Source organism: Chinchilla lanigera, unplaced genomic scaffold, assembly GCF_000276665.1.
Source record: "Chinchilla lanigera isolate Chin_1 unplaced genomic scaffold, ChiLan1.0 scaffold00089, whole genome shotgun sequence".
NCBI classification, from domain to species: Eukaryota; Metazoa; Chordata; class Mammalia; order Rodentia; family Chinchillidae; genus Chinchilla; species Chinchilla lanigera.
The window spans coordinates 9,126,871-9,149,188 of NW_004955490.1; the positions used below are offsets into that span (position 1 = coordinate 9,126,871).

The following is a 22,318-nucleotide window of genomic DNA, read 5'->3' on the forward strand; positions in this document are numbered from 1 at the left end:
AAATAATAGTGAGTTACAGACAAAAGAGGTAGGAGATTATCAATAGTTGTACTATACTTTGGTATCTTCAAAGTGGCTTCTAAAGAAAATAAATAGAGCTATACATGAGTGACCTATTAAATAATCATTAACTATTTTCAGTGGTTGTGACATGCATCCCTTTATGAAATAGGATAGGAACAATACAAACATTACAAAGTTATGGATAGATTAGTAGGAAAATATTAATGGCTGCTGTAATACATGATAGTATCTTCAAAGTGGTTTCTCAGGAAGACAGAGATACGCAAGAAAGATCTAACAAGTAGTTACAGCCTAAGGGTTGCTAAAAATAGCTTATTACCTCCTCATCAGTGACTCCTGTCACTGAGGTGTGACGGCTGGAAGGAAGGCCAGGATTGAAAAGAAGGACCGAGAGACTTGCACCTTTGTCTAGCAACAGGCTGTTTTCTTGTTCCTCCATAGTCATGATTACCCAGGGCTCCTCCATAGAGATGACGGTCTGGCCAGAGGGAGAAGGCAGAGTATGCCCTGGGCCCTGTCATTCCTGTTGGACTAACTGGTAGGATGGGTCTGAGCTCTAGGGCCTCTGTTTCAGAGGGCAGACTGATCTCCAGTGGTCACCTTTGCATTCAGGGCATGGCCCAAGGGGCCTCTTAGGGCAGTTCCTCTTGAGTTGGCCTGGCTTTTAACAGTGGCAGCAGATGAATGCAGTCCTCGAGTTCTTCTTGGGGCCCTGGGAATCAGACTTGGGATCTGTTTCTCTTAGTGGTGCAACAAAGGCAGCTGCATTTTCTCGGTCTCTTTATTTTCTCTCCTTGGCTTCCTCCTCGTCATGGCTATAGAATACTGAGGAGGCAATTCTTACAAACATCTCAAGTGAGCTGTGTGGGGCGAAAGCCATTCTTTTGTAGCGTTTTCTCTCCAGCTTCCCATTGCATTGGGACCCCACAACCAGTTAGGGTCCTCTCCCCAACTGTCAGCAGAGAGGGATATGCTTTACCTAAATTTCTGTTTGAAAAAACAAGGAAGGAATCCAACTTGATTCAAAAGGGAAGAGTGGAGGAGGCCCATATGTGCCTTAAGGAGAGTTAGCTCCTATCTCAAGGGTGAGATTTCCTGGTGACAATGAGGCCAATTGAAAAAAAGAAAAAAACCCAGCAAAAATGGCAAACAAGCATGGTAGAACCATGTGACCAACTCACTTGACCAAATAAAATGACCAACAAGTGACAAACATGGCCAAATTCCTGTGGCTGACCCACAGGATGAACCAAAGTGGCTGACTCATGTGACTAATTTACATTATGAATCAAAATGGCTCCCAGTCATGGCAGAAAGGTAGACTGGGATGAAAGCAGCTCACTAATGATACCCAGAGTTAAAATGCCATCTAGGGGAAAAGTGCATATGAGACTTTGAGCACAAAAAGAGGTCAGCAATTTAAGCAAGAGACCAAGTTATAAACAGCTAATTTTTCCAAAAGAGTAAGAAAGCTGAGCAAAGTATCACAGAGAACAAATCATGAGGAGAAAAAATAGCATACTAAACTCTAGTTCACACACAGGGAACCTGAACAGTCTGTTCTGTGACTGGGTTAATAACAAGCTCTGGCTGCTTTTTATTGACTTGTATTCACAATCAATGACCAAAAACAGAAAAGAGAAGAAAGAAAAAGGGAGATAAAGTTGAAGCAGACCTATGGGCCCTTTACCTGCTGGGAAAAACACAGAGGCCATGTGCTTTCCCTCCTTCCTCCCACATAATGAAATACACTAGGAAATTGTTCCTGGCACCAGGAGAAAGATTCCCGAGTTCCCCAACCTAGGGAGAGAGAGAAAGAGAAACAGCAACAACAAAACCTTCTTGGTCATAGATTCTAAGGAGAGAAACCAAAAGCGCCTTATCTCCTGGCTGACTCTGCCAAATATGTTACCAGGTTTTATAATGCTGGAATGTCCTTCTAGAGGTGATTTCTAGATTCTTTCTGTCCTGAACAAAACTTGGTCAAGACAAGAACAAACAGTAGTAAGGTTTAACATTTATTAAACATTCAAAAAGAAATGTGCTCTGCAGAGTGTTTGGGCCAAGAAAAAGTAGTGAAAGAAGTACACTCTACAGCATGAGAGTGGACTACTCTGGAAGAACACAGTAGCCTAGAGTTCAATCATGGCTTTCCTTTTGTATTTCTGACTCTTCAGGCTGGTGTCAGGTTTAGATCTGTAATATACAGAGGTAAGAGAGTACCAGCATTGACCACTAGGCTTGTGTAAAAACAACATGGTGTGGATTTAGTGTGCCTGGGTACAGGCAGGCAGAGAGTGATAAAGCCATCTGCTGCAAACAAAGAGAAATATTTCCCTTTTATAGGGATGGAAAGAAGGCAGAGGACATTAGGGAAGATTTTAATAAATATCTGTGGTCAAAGTTCTCTGGCACTCTTGCACCTCAATGTGAAAGTCCTTGAAACATCCAGTGTAAAATTTTTGGTGGCTCTAGATATCCCCAGGACCTTTAAAATTCCTTGTCCTATCTTATCTCCTTCACAACATCCTGTGCTGCCTGATGAATTCCCTGCTGAGAGTAGTACTTGTGCTGGCAGGCGGATTGTGTGTTGGGAGAGTCAGGCCCAATTCAAACCTTACAAGGCCATGCTACTGAAAACCTTCCAGACTTCTCATGAGAAATCCACATGGGAACTGGTCTGTGCATGTGTCTGGGAGGTTTTCAGTTAGCAGGTCACGCCCACTTTCCTAGCCAGCCTTCCACATCCTGATCTCCTGCCTCACCGTCACTTGCAAAAGCCTTGTCATTCCCATTTTACCTGCAAATGGTCCTCCTTCACCTCTAAGTAGGCTACCTTTTCACCTGTAAATTAGAATTTCCCCTATAAATGGACCATTAGTTTACTGTGGGTAGGCTATCCTTCCCCACCCCTCAAGCCAAGACTACAGATTTCCACCACCAAAAATAAGTAAAGATTCCCATTTCCAAATTAATGTGTCTCATTTCTCTGAGTGTCCACAGTCTTCTCAAGTGCTCACACTCTACTCGAGTGCATCCTAAAATCTCTGCCTAATAAACCCTTCCCTTGCCTCTTACTCAAACATCCTGTAAATTCTTTTTCTGTAGTAGGAGATAGTGAACCACCAAATATTCTCCGTTTAGGGTCAAATTTCTCATCTTAGCTTAACGAACTTCTCAGACCCAACTAGGTGACAGATTTGATCTGGGAATGATTCTACTAAATGTGGATTCAACTCTATGATAGAAAACCTTGTCATCTGCTCTTCTGCCCCTCCCCATACACACATTTTGCTGTGAGTGACACGACTGTTTGGGTCACCAGCATGCTTAGATAATAACAGTTAACCATTTGTTAGAACTTACTGTATGCCGCCGTCATACTGATAGGGAGATATATCCATTTTCTGGATGAGGAAACTGAAGTATAGAGAACTGAAGTGACTTTCTCACCGTGCCAAAGCAAAATTGAAACTCAGATATCTCCGACTTCAAAGTGCGAGCCTGTGCCAGTTACACCATTCAATGAATCTTTTTCTTTTGATAGAAAAGTGCTAAAGCCAGCCGACACTAATAGTAATTTCCAAAGAAGGGCATTCCACAATCCCACACAATGTTTAACGGCTCTCATGATCAGAAATTGTTCACTTATGTAACAAATGTCCCTCCAAACAACATGGGAATTCATTTCCTCTTAATGGGGTTTCTCACTCACTACTGTTGCTTGGCAGCATTCCTGATATCAAAACAGTCAAGATCCTATTCTTACACTCCAGGAGGTCTTGGACTTACTGGCCCCTGCCCATGGGTGTTCTCACTGGCTCCTTTGAACACCTCTTTCTCAGACAGTGCTGAGTTGAGCAAGTCTCTTGGGGAGTGAGAAAGTGACACTTGAGAACATGTTGGTTTATTATTACACAGAGAGGAGTAAAATTAACCATATGAGATGCCTCTAGAATTGCCAACAGCAGGATGGCACCACCTTTCTTATCCTTCTGCCTTTTTCTTGATCTCTACTTTGTGTCCATCTTTGAAGCTGTTTAACTATTTAGTTGAAGGATGTGTATGTTACTTAGAGAAGTCTCCTGCTTCCCAAACTACAGTGTGTATTGTCTGAGTTGCTATACTGTTTTTTTAAACCTACCAGACTCAAAATTTTTTTTTGAGACAAGGTTTCATTAGGTAGTTCAGGCTGACCTTGAATTCACTACATAGCCTAGGTTGGCCTCGAATTTATAGTGATCCTCTTGGCTCATCCTTGGAGTGCTGGGATTACAGGTGTGTGTTACCATGCCCAGTTCAATGGGCTCATCTTTTCTGGTTCCTTTTAGGGCAAAACTAAGACACTAGTGCAGATTCTGGAGTTAATGGTTGATGTATGGATAAATATGTTTCTCTTCCTAGAAAATATACTTGAGTTTTATTTTTTTACAAACATACTTCATTAGTTTCCTCTATAAGAGACACTAATATCAGTTTTTTAACAGAAATCCCAGGTTATGAGAGACCAAACAGATCTAAGGAAGCAAGATGAAAATTAAATACTTAAATTACTCAAAAGGCACTATACGATACCACCTAAAACCTCCTACCACAGTGGCAGCAGGCTAAGGAAGATTAAGCTACAGCAAATTATCTAATGTGAATATTAACGGTGACAAAACAGGAGGCCAGCCATTTGACCACAAGAGGATGTTTGGCCAGGAAAAGGTCGAAATGGCTGTAGGTAAAGCCAAATAGAAAGGCATAGGTAGAGAATTCAAACTATACAGGTAAGCAGATGATGATGGATCAGGCTTCTTCCTCCCAAGAATCATTTGCTGCTCTGTATTACCCCCTTCCCCACTTTCACGACCCCACCGGACAGCTGCTCGAGCTGGGCCGCCTACCCCTGCCTTGCAGGCTCCTGCACTATTGGAACTAAATTTGGGGCTGCCCAAGGCTTTCAGTAACTTAGGACAGAACTTAGAGAACTTGTCACACATGAGCGGGCTCTACAGTGAGTTCTTCTGATCAAAGAACAACCATAAATTATTCAAATGCAAAGGAGTCTGAGCTTCCACAGTCACATTCCAACAGCCTTAAACACCAAACTCAAAAGTTTGAAATTTTGCAGCAGCTGAGTTCTAGTAAAAGTCTCAGGGCTCACAAAACCATCAAGGAAGGCAGAATGAGACAATGCAGGCAGGAAATCCCAGAAGCCCGTCTCAATCGGGCTTTCTCTAGTTTAGGATAAACTCTAATATCCCTAATGTGAGATGTGGGAAGCTACACTGGAGCAAGCTGGGTCTTCCAGATTTGTCATGAAATACCAAGGGAAAACAAGAGGTGGGTTGATTTTATGTTTAAAAAGCTTCAGAAATTATTCTACTATAAAGGGACATGACTGAACAGGTAGGAAACAGATTCCCCACTGTGAGTTTTCCTGATGGCTTCTGCAAGGATCATGGAGATGTTGATCACTTCTGTTTTCGACTATTACTCCATCTTGTCCTCCTCAGGTATGGTATTGGTGACTGTATTGCTTCAAAGCATGTGCTGTTAATGTGACAAATGGCTGAGCCAGAAAAAGGGTTTATGAGTCAAGATGGCATACATTCTTTTAGCTCCTGCTGAGAGAAGTTTGTCAGCTGCATGGCAGATTGTGGGACAAGTGTCAGCCATGTCATCCGCAAGAATAGTCACCCTCTCCTCCAGATATCTCACTAGCACTATGTGGTCCATTTCATTGGCCACCTTCTGTCTTTTGTGAATCAAGCTCAAGTCCACAGTCAACTGGTCTGCAATGGAGGTAACTGTCTTGGCTTTACCAGCATCAGATAACCGTACAATTCCACCACTCAGAGACACTCACCCTAATCCACTTCAGGACACCTGGCTCAATACAAATTGTCCATTTAGACAGCAAAAAAATCCCTGAATTTGAGGAGCATGTACATCCATAGTGATAGTATGGTCTGTACCTGCTACAGATAGAATTTTTGCAACAAATTTGCCTGAGATTAGAGCCTAGCTCTTATCCTTCTTATGCCTCTGGGCATAGGGAAACCATAGGATGACTGCAGTAACCCGGTCAGCTGAAGCAATCTTGCAGGCATTAATCATGAAAATTTGCTCATTAAATTGTTATTGATTTCACCACAATCACTCTGAACAATGTAGATATCTTCTCTGTAGTACACTTTCACCAGTTTCCACACAGATTTTCTGGGTGCTACATTTCTTAGTCACCAACTTGCCTGTTGACTTAAACAGTCAACAGTCTTCTAGGCTATATCATAGTGAGTGCTGCCACTGAAGATTCTGATATTTGGCTTCTTGAACAACTACCCTAGGCAATCTCTGCTCAGCAGTCACTGCTGCTGTGGAGATGGGAACCGAAGTCAGCCCAGACAAGTCGATACTATCTGCTTCACGTTGCTACTCTACCATCTTCTATACTTGAGTTTAACATTGAGGCCTTTAGTGCTTTTAGGCCGAAAGAGTAGGGCTTTCACATTATCTTCAGATATCCCTTGTGGGAGATGCTAATGCATCTCCCTGCATCCCATTGGATAACTCCAGAAACAAACTCTGGCAAAGAAGCTGTAAGGAATCACTTTTCTCTGTACTTTTGGGGTAACTGGTCTTTCTCTGTAGCAACCCACAAAAACCTTCTCAGATACCAGAGATGCCAAAAGTGCTGTTGGAAAACAGGAGGTACCACTCATATGCTGGGTTGCCTGCTATGTGACTGGTACTTACTTGTCATCTTTTTTGTTGTTGTTGTCTTTTTTTGAGACAGGGTCTTGTTATGCAGTTCAGGCTGGCCTTGAGTTCACTTTGTAGACCAGGCTGGTCTTGAACTTGCAACAATCCTCCTGCCTCAGCCTCCCAAGTGTTGCAATCATAGGCGTGCATTCTCCACCATGCCCAGTTCATTTGTCATCTAATATCACATCATATCTTATCATACTCCCTACTATCTTTTTAAAAGTATGTGAATATTGCCAGTGTTACTCTCCAGTGTCATGATTGTTTGAAACTAGAACTTCTTCAAAGCCGTTATAGGAGGTTATTTGTGAAGTGGTGAGGGTGCCATTCTGGAGGAGTAGGACTCCAGGGATGACAGGAAAGCAAGCGTTCTGTCCTAAAAGGGACACAATGATGTCCTTGTATGGTCGCTGCCTGCTTTGTCAAGCCCTTAAGACACTCCTTGTCTTCTGGAGCAATGAGGCCTAGGACAGGGAATTGGAGGTTAGAGTTAACTAGGAAATGCCCAGAAAAGTGATGGGTTGTGGTAGGAGGGGGTGGTTAGTTTATAGCCTCTGTATCACTGTGCCTGATAACAGCAGGTTAATCTTTTATCAGTGATCACATCACAGCATATAGTGAGAGCTACACTTACAGCAAAAGAGAGAGGGAGATAACCTGCTAGACTTCCTGTTTGAGGTTCCTTTCACTCCTGAGATAACAGAATTTCTCATCAAAGCCAGGAGCCGCTTGGGCAGGCAGAGCAGGCTGGGTGAAGGCCAGGCTTCAATCAGCTGAGGAAGAGCACAGGCACTTCCCAACCTGGGGCCTCTGTGTCCTAGAGTGGGCAGCTACAGGCATGAAAGAACCCCCTGCCCATGGGCCTGGGCTGAGTGGGAGAAAGCAGTTGACATTGCAAGGCCTGATTTGCCTTCCTGTAGTTTCAGAAAGGCAAATGAGACTTTCCTGGTTTTAGAGCCCCTCTCTCTTCTCTTCCCTCTCTCACACCTGTGTTTCTCCTCTAATTCAGAGCCAAAAGGCTCTGCTGCCGCAGCAATTCCTAAACAACTGCCCAAGGGGGGGAAAGAAGGGAGAAGAGACTGAGCCTAAGGGTCGCTCTCTCTTAAAGCTCCCTAGGGGCTCTGAGAGAAACTCGAGGGGTGGCTTAGCTGTGTAGTAGATCTCCATTTCCTCCATAGCACTGTTTTTCACCTTGTCTCCTAATTTTCCATAGTATTGCAGCTGCTGAAAGCTGCATCCTTTTGACATCCTTTCCCCACAAAGCTCAAGTGGTAACAGGTCCTCATTTCCTATGGATTGGCAATTAAGACACACAAATATTTTTCTCAGCTATTGATACCGCTATTTTAGGTCACGTTTTCCCTCTCTCTCGTGAGACAGTCCATATTGTGCCTTGTAATACTGTTAAGTGTGCAAGGCTTTTCTCCCCTCAATCATCTGTCAGTTCCTCCAAGGCACGGACTTTACACTGCTCACCCTTGTCATCCTCACAGTCCTCAGCACATTGCCTGACATAGAGGAAGTGCTCAGTTAGTGTGAGTGGGTTGTCTGGCTGGCTAGATGCTGGTAATATGTGGCTGGATGAAGATATCTCCGAAGGTTGGAGCTGGCCTTTATGATAAGAAGTCAGTCTGGGTCTCCCCAATTCCAGTAATGATCATGTAGCAATGGGTCACTGGGGCCTCACAAGGGAGAAAACATGAGTCACACTACTATCAGAGGAATGAAAGGGGGCAGAAACGTCTCCTTGTGCAAGGGTCAGAGCCAGGAGGTGAGGGCCTTAACACAACGGCCTTTCAGTATCCCCCAGGTCTATGGTTAATCTAAATTATTTTATGATGGATGGTAAAGGGAGAGCTGTAGGCTATTCAACTTGGACCCAGACTCAGGAAGGTTTTGAGTAAACTTAGAGCAATGCTTTTCTTGCTCAACCAGCCAGAGGGATCAATAGTTCTTTCTTTGTCAAGTCTGTCCTGCTTTTTCTAGTTGAGTATGAACTCCTCATTCGTTCCACTGAAATTCCCTACATTAACAAATGTTGGAGGAACCCCCAGGCTAGCCTCAGCCCAAGAAATGGGAAACTCTGTGCTTTGTTTCCCGCACAAGCCCTTCTACTCCAGTGGCAGACAGGGACAGGGAGTCTTCTAGAGTTTGAAGAGCCACAGGTCCTCATATTTTGAGATCAGAATTCTAGACCCACATTGCCATGTGAAGAGTTTCTGAGTTTATTTCTAGACTCTGACACTGTAACTTGAGGGATGTTAGTCACCTCTCGGTCCTCCATTTTGTCTCCTGTAAAGGACCTACTTCATTGAGGTACTTGGAAGATGAAGCTGGTAGATCTGAAAGTGCTTTGGCTGCCAGGTGGGGGATCATCAGAGCCCATACCAGACTCCTGCCCACTCAGTGCAGCAGTCAGTGAAGCAGCCCTGCCTTTCAACCTCCAGGGGCCTCACTCATTGTTCTGGGGTTCCAAGTGCCACACCAGAGATACGACTTTTTGTTAAGCATCTCTCCACAGAGCCTCCCAACACATACACACTGTGCTCCTTCCTGCTGCCATTCCCTCTCGATGGGCTTGGGTGCTGGGATTCTAGTCTCAGCAACAAAGAAGGTTGGCATCAGAAGGGCAAGAGTAGTGTCTGTTAAAACAGGGTCTTCCATGCAGAGGCCTCCTAAGTTCAGGGGCTAGCCGAGCTGACACCTGCAGGGCCCTGTTACACTCAGCACTGTTCTAGTTAACAACCTTGTGAAATAGGCTTTGTTAATTCCCAAGGAAGTCAAATCATTGGTCTTTCACGCTCCCATACTTCCAGAAGCAGGGCAATTGGAACTAAGGTACTGTGTCTTATTTGTATGTAAACCTGGCATCTCCCTGAAGAGACATCTAGCTGGGCGCAGGCTGGCCGGTTGGCTAGTATGGTGAAAGGGGACAGTTCCAGTGGTACACTCAGTGAATTCCTGATTTCCCGGATCACTGCCATGGGAGACCACCAGAGCCTGCATGCCTCTTTTGTTACCTTGCTCGCTACAGATTGTCTTTTTTGGGCTGCTTGGAAATATCTGGCAGGCCCTTCCTATTGGCTATGACTATTACTGACCAACAGGGTTCTATTTTAGGAATCAAGAGACTACAACTAACACTAGCTGTATGGTTCTGGGAAAAAGCGCTTTACTTGTGTGGACTTTAGTTTTCCCATCTGCCAAACGGAGATGATCAGATCTGTCTCACCTTCCTCACAATGGTGGTTCAGCAAATGAAAGGAATAAGAGCATAGCCATTTAGTAAACAACTTCAGTGGAACAATTATTCTGAAAAGGGAAGAGCCCTGGGTACAATGAAGAGGTTAGTCTCCTTGGTGAGGGGTGTTGTTACGTTTCCATGAAATCTGGGATTTTCTTTTCACCCTGTGAGGCAAAAGTCCAGCTTTCATCCTCCCTCCCCTTAGCCTAATTCCTTCTGGTCATACGTGCCCTGTCTAGGCCTCTCTTAATCAATAAAACAGTCACTCAATCAACAAGTGTTTATTGATCACCTATTGTGTGCTCAGCACTGTTACAGATAGTCTGGGGTATACAGAGAGGTGTAACATGGCCCCTGCCCTCCAGTGTTTACAGTGTGCTTTTGAGGCCAGACACATGCACACACACATAGAATTATCAACAAAAATTGTGAACTATAAGCACAAAGAAGCAATTTTTACATTGATGCTCAAAGGGAAAAGGGGTAAGAGAGGGACAGAGTGGTCGGAGAAGGCTCAATGAAGGGGTGGCGCGGAGCAAGTTCTCCAAGCACGGGGAGGACGTGGCTAAGGGGAGAGGGTTTCTAGCTGGGAGAATAGCTCGCACGCAGGGGTGATGGTGGAGACATGGAAGGCATGTTAGGGACCATGACGGCCCCCCTGCTGCTGGCATGGAGGTTTGGGGAGATGTACTGGAGTTCTTCAGAAGCCAGCCCTATTAGTCTGATGAGGACAAATGTTTCTGACCTGAACTCCTACTCCAGGAGAATGGAGCATTTTCAGATCTTGGAGATGAGACTCTGCCTGGGAACCATTTTCTTTCCTCAGCTGCGATCCCAGGCAGCAGCTCAGTTACCATGGCGCAGACCACGGACACAGCGCCGTGGGCACGGATGTTCCACGCAGCAGCTCTTGGGTAACCTGTGGAGTGTCTGCTAATGGATGGCAAGGGAAATATGAAAGGTGTCAAGGGACCCACAAGGTGTTGCTTTTTAAGCTGATTTTCCATGCAGCCTGGGAATTCTCTGGTGGGCTGCCTCTCGTTGGCACAGTAGAGCACCCTCCCCACCCCCCGACCCCAAAGCCATCACACTATCTCCCGGCTTCTTAGATACAAAGTTCTTACTCTTTCATGGCCCAAGTCAAGCGGTAATGTCTTCCTCAGCCCCCTACAGCGCCTGTGTTGTCATACCAAGCCAAGGACTGGTTCTAGAAACACTGGTTTATTGTTCCTAAGGAAACCATTGTCTAGGGCCTTTAACCTCTGCTTTCGACAGGAGGCCAGGTCAGGCACCTGGAGGGAGGCAGAGGCTTCAGTGAGAGTTGAAACTGCAGCTTCTGAGGCAGTTTCTCAGTGAAGTCAGAGTCCGCTGCTGCCTTGAACTTTCCACATCTTCTGTCTTTGTGCTTTCCTGTAGCCATGGGTTTGATTCCTGACCCACAAGTGTGAGGAAATCCCGGGAAGTGCCTCGGGAAATGGTTTTGGGCTTTTGTGGTCCCAGGCTGCCTTCCTTTCTTCCCATGCTGCACCCAGGTTCTGTTCCCCGGGTACTGTGAAATAGCTTTCTGTCAGCTCATGCACCAACCAGCCTAGAAAATGTGGAGTCAAAGCAAGCATGGGATAGAGGCTCTGGGGCCTGTTACTGAACAATCAGTCCTTTTGGAGGGAGGTTTGAGAAGGAGGGTAGAAACATGCCCATATAAACCACGACTCCTTCTCCCTATCCCCCAGCAATGAGCTATGGGCCAATCTCAGCCAGAGGGACAGCTTAGTCTCAGAGTCGGTCAGGAGGGTGTGATTAGTGGGTTTTGGAATGGGTTCCCAGGCAAACCAAAGGACAGAGGGAGCCTCTGGGGCTTGGCCTAAGGTAGCAGGGGTGGGTTGGAATTTAAGGTTGAGAACTCAGGGCTTGGAGGTATGGAGGCAAGGTGAGAGAAATAGAAAAGCTGGTTTGGCAAGTGTCCTTGACAATTCAACTCGCATGCTGTCATACCAGCTCCTGCTTCTGTCTTCACTTGATCCAATGGCCAAAGCCAGTCTATCCTTGTCAGGACATTCTGACATAATCCAGTGGCAATGTCCCTCACCCCGTGGCCCTGGGGGTGCTGTCCACTCGTTCTCATAGACCCAGCCATTCCCACCCCCAGCTCTGGGCCCTGGTTCTTCACACATACCCTGTCAGGCTGTAGGAGTTGAACTCACTTTTGGCTTTGGATGGTTGACCAGGCCTTGGAGAGCTCCTGGTGGCAAGAGGCTGGGCCTGGTAGCCATCATAGTAGTTGGCACGATTTCCTTGGAATGAGCAGGAAAAGCAGAGGATAATTCCAGCTATCAGGGAGAACAGAGAAGAAATAATGCCCAAGTAAATAGCTTCTCCAATCTCGTATTTCATGCTGTCAGGCACCAGTGGTGAGTAAAAGTCTCGCAAGATCCCATGAAGATTCCAGGCAACAGGGATGAAACCCAGGAGGCCTCCAAGAATGAAGAAGACTCCACCCACTACTGCCACTCTATCTTTGGCTCGGGAATCCTGGCAGAAGACTGTGCATCGCATGCCCACCACAGAAACAATGCAGGCCAGTGAGGAGATCGCACTGGAGGTCACCATTAGGGCCTGGGCGGCCTGGATGTCAGCAGGCAGGCCTAGGAGGGTGCTGTAGATGTCACACTGGGTGATGCCTGTGCTGTGTACAGCACATTCCATCCAGAGGCCCTTGGAGAAGCCGACCGCTGTCACAATGCTGGCACCAACGTAAGAGCTTGTTCGCCAGCTGGGAAGCAGCATGGCAATCACTGTGCCCAACAGTCCCAGAAGGCCGAGGATGTAGCCCACAAGTTGAATGCCAAGAGAGACCATGGCAGACCCCTCAGCAGATGTGTCTTCAGGGCCTGTTTCCTCTTCTGGCTGTGGCTCTTGCTCCTTGGATCCTGGTCTCTAATCCCTCATTTCAGAGTGTCTGCCAGGCTGATTCCTCTCCTCCTTACAAGTCTCTGTGGGTGGCCACCCGCAGGCTCAAGAAGGCATCCAGAAAACCTAAAAAAAATCCATAAACCAGATTAAATATTGACCAGAAGCTTATGAGAAACCAGAAAATGCTGGATGCCTTTTGACCTTTGTTATCTTTAAAAATAACACATGAGAAAGGAAAAAAAAAAAAAAACTTTGAAAGTGGGCCAGAATGTCATCACCTTCTGCGTAGGCACATGCCTCAGGTTGGCAGTCAGACAAAGGTAGAGGCCAGACAGGTGGCTGCTTTCTGAGAAGGCAGTGATGGCAGTGGCAATTGTACTTGTGTCCACTCCACCGCTAGTCTCCAAGGTGTGCTATTTAATGCATGGCTAAGCAACAGTGCCATAGGGCCCCTCAATTGCACACTGAGGCCAAATTCCAAGGGACTGGATCAGCAGGAACAGGTCCTAGACTGTAGCCTTGGACTCTAGCTTGTTAGGGGCCACTGTAATCTCGAAGGGCCTCAGAGAGTAGTGGCTTAGCTCTGGATCATCTTGCCCACGTCAGAAATCCACTCTAAGGAAGATTGGCGCAGGCGAAGAGCCTTTCTGTCCACTGTCTGAGAGCTCAGGCACTCCCAGCCTACCCAAACCCTTCTCCACAGAACCCCCGCATGTATGCACTCCAGATATTTTCTATGTGTTCTCTTAATCCTTGCTCCCAGCGTCAGCCTCTCAGATGAAAGATTCTTCCAAGTCCTAGGGGGATCCCCGAAGTTCCCTGAGCTCTCTGTTAGGAGCAGCAGAGTAGACAGGGGAAAAGGAAGCAGCTCCGGAAGAGAAGGCTTTGTTAGAAGCACACATCTGAGCAATGCCCTGGAATCCCAGAGCTGTACACGATTTCAGTGTCCAGTGAGTCCTCACACTTTTTAAGGTTCAGGATGGTAAGGGTCATGTACACATCCTCCCGCCTATCTTCTACAAGACCTTCCAGCTGACTAACTTTTCAGCCCACTATAATCTGAATCTGGCTGTTCATTTGTAGGCTTCTGCAAAATGTTTTTTTTCCCTACTTGTATCTGAAATTGGGTTGTTCCTCAGAAATCCGTTCTTCCCTCAATCAACATTGTGTCACTGAGCAAACACATCACACCCCTGTACATCTGCTATGAATCTACTGACACACCCAAATATGAATCTTTCTTACAGACCCTTCTTCTGACCTTCAAGACTGGCAAAAAAATCCTCTAGTCCAAATTTGCACGTGGAAGCCAGGTGTGGTGCTGCGTGCCTGCATTCAGGAGTCACAGGCAGGGTTGTTGAAAGTTTGAGGACGGCCTGGGCTACATAGTGAGTTCCACATCAGCCTGAACTACATACTGAGACCTTGTCTCAAAAACCAAAAAAAACAAACAAACAAACAAAAAAAACCCTCCAGATGAAAATCTCACAGGCACCTTGCATTTGACATATCTACAAGAGAACATATCATGTGCCCCATTGCATTTCCCCCAAAGCAATTCCTTCCTGGATTCCCCGTGGTCGCTGAGTGGTGTCTCTACCTATCCCCTTACACCAGACCAAAGTTTTTTTTCCAGGAGTGATTCTTGGCACCTTTCTTGTGCTTATCTTTTGTGCCCTACTGTTTGTTACTATGTTACACGAGTTATATCTCTTTAATATACCTCAAACCCGTGGCTTCACTTTTTTCATCTCCATTGCTACTTCCATGTATAGGACTTCATTATTCTCTCTGACTGAAAGCAACAGCTTCTGAACTGGTCTTACTTCCAATCTTGCCTCTTCTGATTCATTCTCCACACTTTGGCCAAGGAGATCTTTTAACACATCTGATCAAATTACTACTCTAAGCAAGATATTCCAATAGCTCCCCATTTGTTAAAGAAGGTCCAACTTGTTTGTACCCCATTATCTCCCAAACTTCACCTCTTATCCTTCCCCTCCTTGTACTCTCTACTTTTGCCAAACCACTATAGTCCCCCTACCTCCTCAGTCATGTAATTTTTTTTTTTTTTTTTTTTTTTTTTTTGCTAGCAAATCTGAGTATAGGCTGTTCCACATGGAATGTCCTGTATTCTTCTGTTTAGCTCTTTCTCATCCTTTAAGACTCAGCTCAAATGTCTCTTATTCTAGCCTGGGCCAAGTGCCTTTGTTCTATGTTCTTACTGTATCTGGCATTTATTTATTTCTATCATCATCATGGTTATCATCATCATCACAGTAGCAACACCTGTATAGTGTTTCATTCTTGATCAGTATAAGCACTTTACATGTGTTAACTCATTTATTATCTCAAGTTTGTGGTAGGTGCTAATGATCACTACCATATAGTAGATGAGGAAACTGAGGTTGATATATCACTTTTTGCACTGTATTACAATTTCCTGTGTACCCTCTCATTTTCTGCTAGTCTGTGACCTACTTGAGGGTAGGGCCTATATCTTATTTATCTCTATTTTATATTTTGTACACAGTGCTTTACTCAGAGCAAGTGTTCAAAAGTATCTTCTTTTTCCAGCCCCTTTTTAATTTTCAGGCAGGGTCTTATGATATCACTAAGTTGCCGAGGTGGGCCTCCAATTTGGGATCTTCATGCCTCAGCCTCCCAATTACAAAAATATCTTCTTAATGAATGACTAAGTATGTTAAACAGGTTTTAGGGGCTCCACATCACTATAAAAGAGGTTTTCTAAATGAATCAGTGACATTTCTATGTAAGGATCACCAAGGTTCTAAGAAGTTCGAGATGAAGAGAATCTGAGAAAGAAGGAATTAAATAGAGAAGAGGGAGAAGGAGAAACAGACAGCCAGAAAGCAGTTTTGTGTGTGTATCAGTATCTATGCATGTATAGTAACTTGTTGAATGGCTGGTCTTTTCAATTAAATCCTAAACAATTTGAGGGTGAAAAATATATGAAACTTCGGTTGTCCTCTGGAATAATGGACACATGATTGATAACCCATACTATTCTTCAGTGTTAGATATGATGATGCCAATGTTCATGCAAAGCAACGCAAAGCAGTAACCAATAAACACTTGATGATCTCTGTCACTTGCAGGTGTGATATTAAGTCCTTTCCCAGCATTGATTTTCTTATTACTTAACTGGGCATTTATCAGGATCATGACTGTGTATCTTGATAAGCCCTTCATCTTTTGCATCCAAGACGCTTAAAAGCCATTTACTATCACTGTCTCTAGTTCTTTACCATTCCACTTACTTCTCAGCCCTCTGCACTCTGGTCTTTGCTAATAGCCCTCCACCAGGAATGTTCTCACCAAGATTATCAAATATTTCCTATTCCAATACTCGATGATCCTATCCTTGTCATCTTACAACTTCTTACCAATTCATCTTAGAACTTCTTGGCTCCTGGAAGGATAATTGATTATCCTTCTCCTTACAACTTCTCCTTTGTTCTCTGTGCACCATTCCCAGTTTTCCCCGGCCCTCAAAATGATTCTTTTAGGTCTTGTAAGTTCCTCTTCTTCTGCCCACTGTTTAAATCTGACTGTTCTCTCAAGGGTTTATTCTGGACTGCTCTGCTTATTCTTTAATCTCCATGGGCGATCTCATTCACTCTATCTCTGTGACAGTGAGTCCTAAATCCAAACCTCTGCTACAGATCTCTCTCCTGAACTCAAGGTTTGTGTAGTCAACTGTATTTGGAATGGTCCCAAATGAATGTGTTAATGGCACCTCAAACTCAACCACTGTGAAGCTGAAACCATCTGCCCTCTTCTCTCCTTAGCCTGAAAATGTTGCTCATACAGGGTTTCCCATCTCATTTCCTTATTTCCGTGGACATTAGCCCTTCAAGAACCCAAACCAGTCACCCTTGATTCCTCCCCTTTTCTTATCATGTAATCATTATGAAATCCTGTCAGGTCTGCCTTTTAAATAAACCACAAACCCATCCACTTCCCTCTATCTCCACTTCCCAAACTTTAGTTCTGACAATGCAGCCATCACCTCCTGTCCACTTAGACATTACATAAGCATCTCAAATTGCTCTTTGTAGTTCTACTTCCACGCGATCCCTCTAGTCAATTATCCTTCCAGTAGTCAAGGGTCCTGCTAATTTGGAAATCAAATTACGATATAACAACCATTGTTGAATTTCTACCATCTTGTTTAGTGAAGCTCTGTATCATTTCTCATTTCTTTTTATGTTTTTATCATCTTTAATGGTTTGCTCAATCTTGCATTCTTACATCTGGTAATCTGAGCAACTTGGTTGAAGATAACAATGTGTAATATAACAGCCACTGTTAATTCCTATCATTTTGTTTTGAAACCCTTTATCATTTTTATTGTTTTTGCTTTGTTTTGTTTTTGCCTATGTTGTTGTTATTTTGTTATTGTTTTTAAAACTCTCTTTAAAATTAAAAAGCCTCAGGAGCCTTTAATTCCTTTCAGGATGAAGTTCAATCTTCCTATCTGAGGAAACCAGAAGAGCTGGCCATTGTCTGACCCTTGCTTTGCTTCCCAGCTTCCTCTTGCACTATTAACATCGAATCTCATGCATTTTTTTGGTGTCACACACACACACAGTCCAGGCACACCTGAGCATTTGGATTTCTCTGAATTTACCCTTTTTTTTGTCTCCAAGATCTTATGAATGCTGTTCTACCATCCACTATTTGTTTGGCTAGTTGCTGGTCATCCATCAGGAGTCATCCTGTCCTTGAAACTGTCCTCGGGGCTGGAAGTGGTGGTGCACACCTATAATCCCAGCACTCTGAGAAGCTGAGGCAGGAGAATGACAAATCTGAGCTCAGCCTGGGAAACTTAATTACTTCATGAGATGCTGTCTAAAAAATAAAAAATAAAAATAAATTATCTGAGGATGTAACTCATCTGGGAATGTGTTCAATTCCCAGAAGAGAGAGAGAGAGACAGAGACAGACATTGACAGAAAAGAGAGACAGAGAGAGCTGTCCTTAGTCCCTCCTCCACTCCCCCCGACCCATGGGTTACTTTTCCTTTGTAACTTCTCTCTATGTCTGTGCTTCTAGCAAAAGTTGCTGAATTACCTTGAGGTTTTTATGGGAATGCTCTCCTCCCTCCCAGAGCAGCAGCTTTTGATTCAGCCTTCCTGGGATGGCAGCAGACCAGCCAAGCTTGAGTTCTGAGTGGGAATCAACAGTCTCCCCAAGAGGAGAGACAGCCTTGGGGCACAGAGAGGGCAGGATCAATAAAATGTCTTTACTGAGGCTTGTTAACTCTAGAGTCTAATATGACATAGCTGGGTAGGAGGAAGAACAGTTTGTTAGAACTTATTCAAATGGAAAAAATTGCTCCCTGGAGCCTAACTTCAGCCAGGGTCAGGAAAGCAAGGTAGATAAAACAGCAAGTACGTAATTGTGTGGTGAGCCAAGCTAGATTGTGCTTTTATTTGACAAGCAGTAGAGGCAAAGTTAGACAGGGTTTAGAGAATGAGTTCTGGTCTGAATGTCAAAATATCTAGTTTCTTGTTTTGGTTCTCTGCCTGCAACCTGTTGCAGAAGTCCTCTAACTTCGCTAAGGCGTCATTTGCTCATCTCTAAGGTTTTAATTCTCAAATAAGGTAATTAGGACAGGAATCCATTCCATCAAATATAGAAGACTGAAGAACAGCTAATAGAAGCAGCTAGCTTTAAAAGAAAAGTCCCTTTGAGGGGTCCTCCTAGAAGCCAAGCATTGCCTGATCTGAAGGAACAGAACTTCAGGCCTTGCCAGCTGAATTTGTCTCCTGGGCATGATGCCAACATACTCCATGGCCAAAGGGCTAGGCAAGAAAGTTCCACTAGGATCCTTACCTAATCTTCCTTAGAGGAGGGGTTGAACTGCAGGAGAGGATTAGAAGGGTCAACAGTGACAGCAGCTCCTGACTTAACCCTTTCTTACTGGGAACTTGCCCTGATATTTTCCCCATTGTTTTTACTCCAAAAATCTTGTACCTGGTGCTCCTCCTTTTACAGAACTCTCAAAAGACTGAGCATGATGGAAAGACTGGGATTTTCAGGCTCAAGGTAGGACCTGCTGTGATCTTCTGAAGCCGATGGAAGCTAGCACAGCCCTCTTCTGTCAGAGTCATTTCCCACCACTGCCCTCATAGCTGCTCGGAGGACTCTAAGACGCTTGATTCTCCCTCTGCGCCTCACCCCCCAGATCAAATGGCTCCAGCAAGTGCTTGTGCCATTCCCTTGAGACCCTACTTACTGGAAACTTTGTCCTCAGACCAGTTTACCTTTCCTCTGCACCAGCTGATCAATAACAGTTCGGCCAATTGCAACTGGATGGCAAGATTTTTTTTAATTGCTTTTTAAAAGAAAGTTTATTTTTACCCTGTCATTAAGTAAAGCATGCTCATTTTTTTTCCTGTGGTACTGGATCAGTTTAGAATACTGGAAAATACAGAAAGACAGAATTTAGAAAATAAAAAGCACCTGCAATCTCTGTAGCTAGAAGTGCTGTGAACACTTTGGCTCCATCTCCATTTTCAAGGAGGACATGTAAGAGAATAATGCCTCAGTCCACACAAGAAATTTCTACTGGCAGACTCACAGACAAGTCCACCAGACCTGGAGAGTTGTTTAAGGGCTGGAAGGGAAGACTTCATGATTTCACTTAGGAATCCCCTTTTCAGCTGTTGCCCTGAACCTTCCCTGAGCTCCAGTCTTTAAAACCCTGAAGAGGGCTTTAGCATCCAGTCCTCCTCAGACCCGGTAGTTAGCTAGATCAGTAAAGTAGGTCTTTTCTTCCTATATTTACTCCAGCCTTTTTGTCCTAAAAGTTCCAGCCAGAAATTACCTAATTTGAAGAGTGTTTCTTCTGGCCCTGAACTTTCAGAGTAGAACCTTTATGACACCTTTGAGGAAACAAATACCAACAGCCCAAGAGCTATAGGACTTTTCTCTCCCATACCCATTCAGAAACACAAGGTGGCTCAACCTGATTCCATGGGCTACTCAACAGCAATTAGGAAGACAAAAGCACCCACCTAGGTGAATTTGAAAGGCAGCAACTAAATTAGGATTGAGATACTTACAGAGCTGTTCTTTTTCAGAGCCTTGGATAGGAGATACCCTTGGAGAGGGAGGAAGGGGTTCTGAGAAAGGGGAGGTCCAAGGTGATAAAGGATTTCTAATGGTTAACCACAGCTTTGCAAAATCCACCTGCAAATCCAAGCCTTATTACAGATGAGAATTAAACCCCTGGAGACTGGAAACGATTGAGGTACTTAGAAAAAAAAACAAGGTTTGGTGGGTTTTGTGTTTTTCCTGTCAAAAACTCCAGCTGGGCTTTTGTGTATTGACCTCTGAGCACCCAGGAGAAGCTGGGGCTTTCGGGGTGGATTTGGCTCAAGTTGGAATTCAGAACATTCCAGCTTTGGGAGGGAGGTAAGAGAAGGCGACTCTATTAGGAGTCCCTGGCTAGCAGCCCAAAAGCCCGACAGGAAGAAAGCCTCATAAACAGCCTTGGTGAGCTAGTGCCCAAGCAGCCCTGCACTACCTACAGCTCCACAGATTCCTCACCCCAGTTGGCTCTTCAGCCAGCCTCCAGCCCTCCTCTGCCTTTCAGGTAGACCCCAATACCCAAGGGCAAACATGGGTACTGTGCATTTAGATTCTGGATTTATAGAGCAGTTCCTTCAAGGCGGGACTGAGGTGGCAGTGCAATATATAACAGTAGCATACTCTATGTCATTTAAGCTTCCCAAAATTTCTGTGTAGTTTAGTGATTAGGTTTCCTCTCCAAGTGGAAAGAAAAGCTTTCCTGGTTTTTTGAATAGAAAGATACTAGATGGTATCAAAAAGAATTTGGCAAGTAAAATGTAAAGAAGAAAATAGAGCTCCTTGCAATGCCAAAAGCCAGAGATAAACACTGCCAACGTTTTGAGGTACTATAGAAGACATTAATAGAAACATTTGTTTCAAAGTTGTTAGAAAATCACACTGTGCCTAGAATTCTATAATTTTTATAATTTCTAAGAAATGTACCATGGATCTGTTCCCATGTTAATAAAAAACACTTTTTTGTTTTTTTGTTTTGTGGTACTGGGAATCAAACTCATGACCTTGTGCTTGCCTGGCAGGCGCTGTGCCGCTGAGCTAAATCCCCAGCCCAAAAAACAGAGTTATATCATTCTCTTATGGCTACATGGCATTTTAAAATATAAAATATGATTAACAGACATTTTGTTATCTTCATATTTTCACTATTAAAACCTTGCACTTTTCCATATAATACTGACAAATTTCTAGGCACAGAATTATGCATGCTTTAAAAGCTAGTATGGCATATTACAACAGTAGAGCAGCTATTACTAATCCCAGGTGAGAAAATGTAGGCTCAACGAGATGAAAGAATGAATTACATGTCAAGTTGAATTATAAAAGGTGCACATTCAATCAAAATATCTAGTTCAGTACATTTTCCAGGGTTTGACACTGACTCCTTCCCAAGGAATACCATGTAAAAATGATATGGCTAGTGCACTACTATTCACTGAACACTTTGTCAGTGTCAGCCACTGTGCTAAGGGTTTTCATATAGTGTTGATATAGGAGAAATGTAACTCCCAACCTGTTAGATGTCAAACGTGCTAAGTTCATGGTCCCATAACATCAAGGAATGAAGTTCTGAACCAAAGGAAGAAGTACGGAGAGTTTTATTGGAAATTAAAACAGAAGAATAGCTGCTACATTTCTAGGAGGGTGTCCTAAATGGAGTGGCCACCAAGGCCCTTTATCAGAAGTAATTGACACAGCAAAGTCACAGTGGGGTACAATGTGGACCAATCTGTGATCAGCCTATAGGATTACAAAGCTTAGGTAATATTGATCCAATAGGGAAATGAGTCATACAGCAGGGGTACACATGGAAAGAACAAAGGGAATTTTGGGATGAGATGGGTCCAGTTGCTCAAGTTGCCCACCTGGGAAACTGATGCCTACCTGGATTTACTGGATTAGGTGGTGCTAATTATAATATAATCTGAAGTTATTCTCTGTCTCTTAGGGAGGTATGTGGGCCTAGCCATTGCATTTTTATATTTTAGCCATTGCATTTTGAAGCCTGTCCTTCTTCAGATGTGCCTCCATTGACAAATCTGATGTCTTTATTTTTGCGTTGACTTTCTTGAGAGCCCAGTCCCTCTCTTACTGTGTATTAATTTCTGTCTAATTTAGCTGCCTATAATATTCTCCCCTCTGAAGAGCTGTCCCTACCTGTGATTAAGAGAGAATGGGTGAAGTTTTAATCTAGCTGATTTGAACTGAAAAGTGTCCATGTAAGGAAGACCACAGTCAAGGACCTTTTCCACAAGGCTATTATAAGGG

The 22,318-nt window shown here is 44.1% G+C and overlaps 1 protein-coding gene and 1 pseudogene across 3 annotated transcripts in view; both read right to left on the minus strand.

The window, feature by feature from the left end:
• Window positions 1-5,394: 5,394 nt before the first annotated feature.
• On the minus strand, window positions 5,395-9,761 carry LOC102029637 (annotated as a pseudogene).
• A 525-nt stretch (window positions 9,762-10,286) lies between these two features.
• Window positions 10,287-22,318, minus strand: part of Cldn2 (claudin 2) — a 43,789-nt gene continuing 31,757 nt past the window's right edge. Inside the window, exons 3-4 of one of the 3 annotated variants that reach the window (XM_005404708.1) lie at window positions 18,029-18,163; window positions 10,287-13,054 (exon numbers count right to left, since the gene is read on the minus strand). In XM_005404708.1, coding sequence (XP_005404765.1) covers window positions 12,185-12,877 — 693 coding nt within the window. In that variant the 5' untranslated portion in view covers window positions 12,878-13,054; window positions 18,029-18,163 and the 3' untranslated portion in view covers window positions 10,287-12,184. Of the gene's footprint in view, window positions 13,055-18,028; window positions 18,164-20,025; window positions 20,054-22,318 lie in introns of those variants that run through there. The other 2 variants (XM_005404710.2, XM_005404709.1) reach the window with 2 other exon arrangements.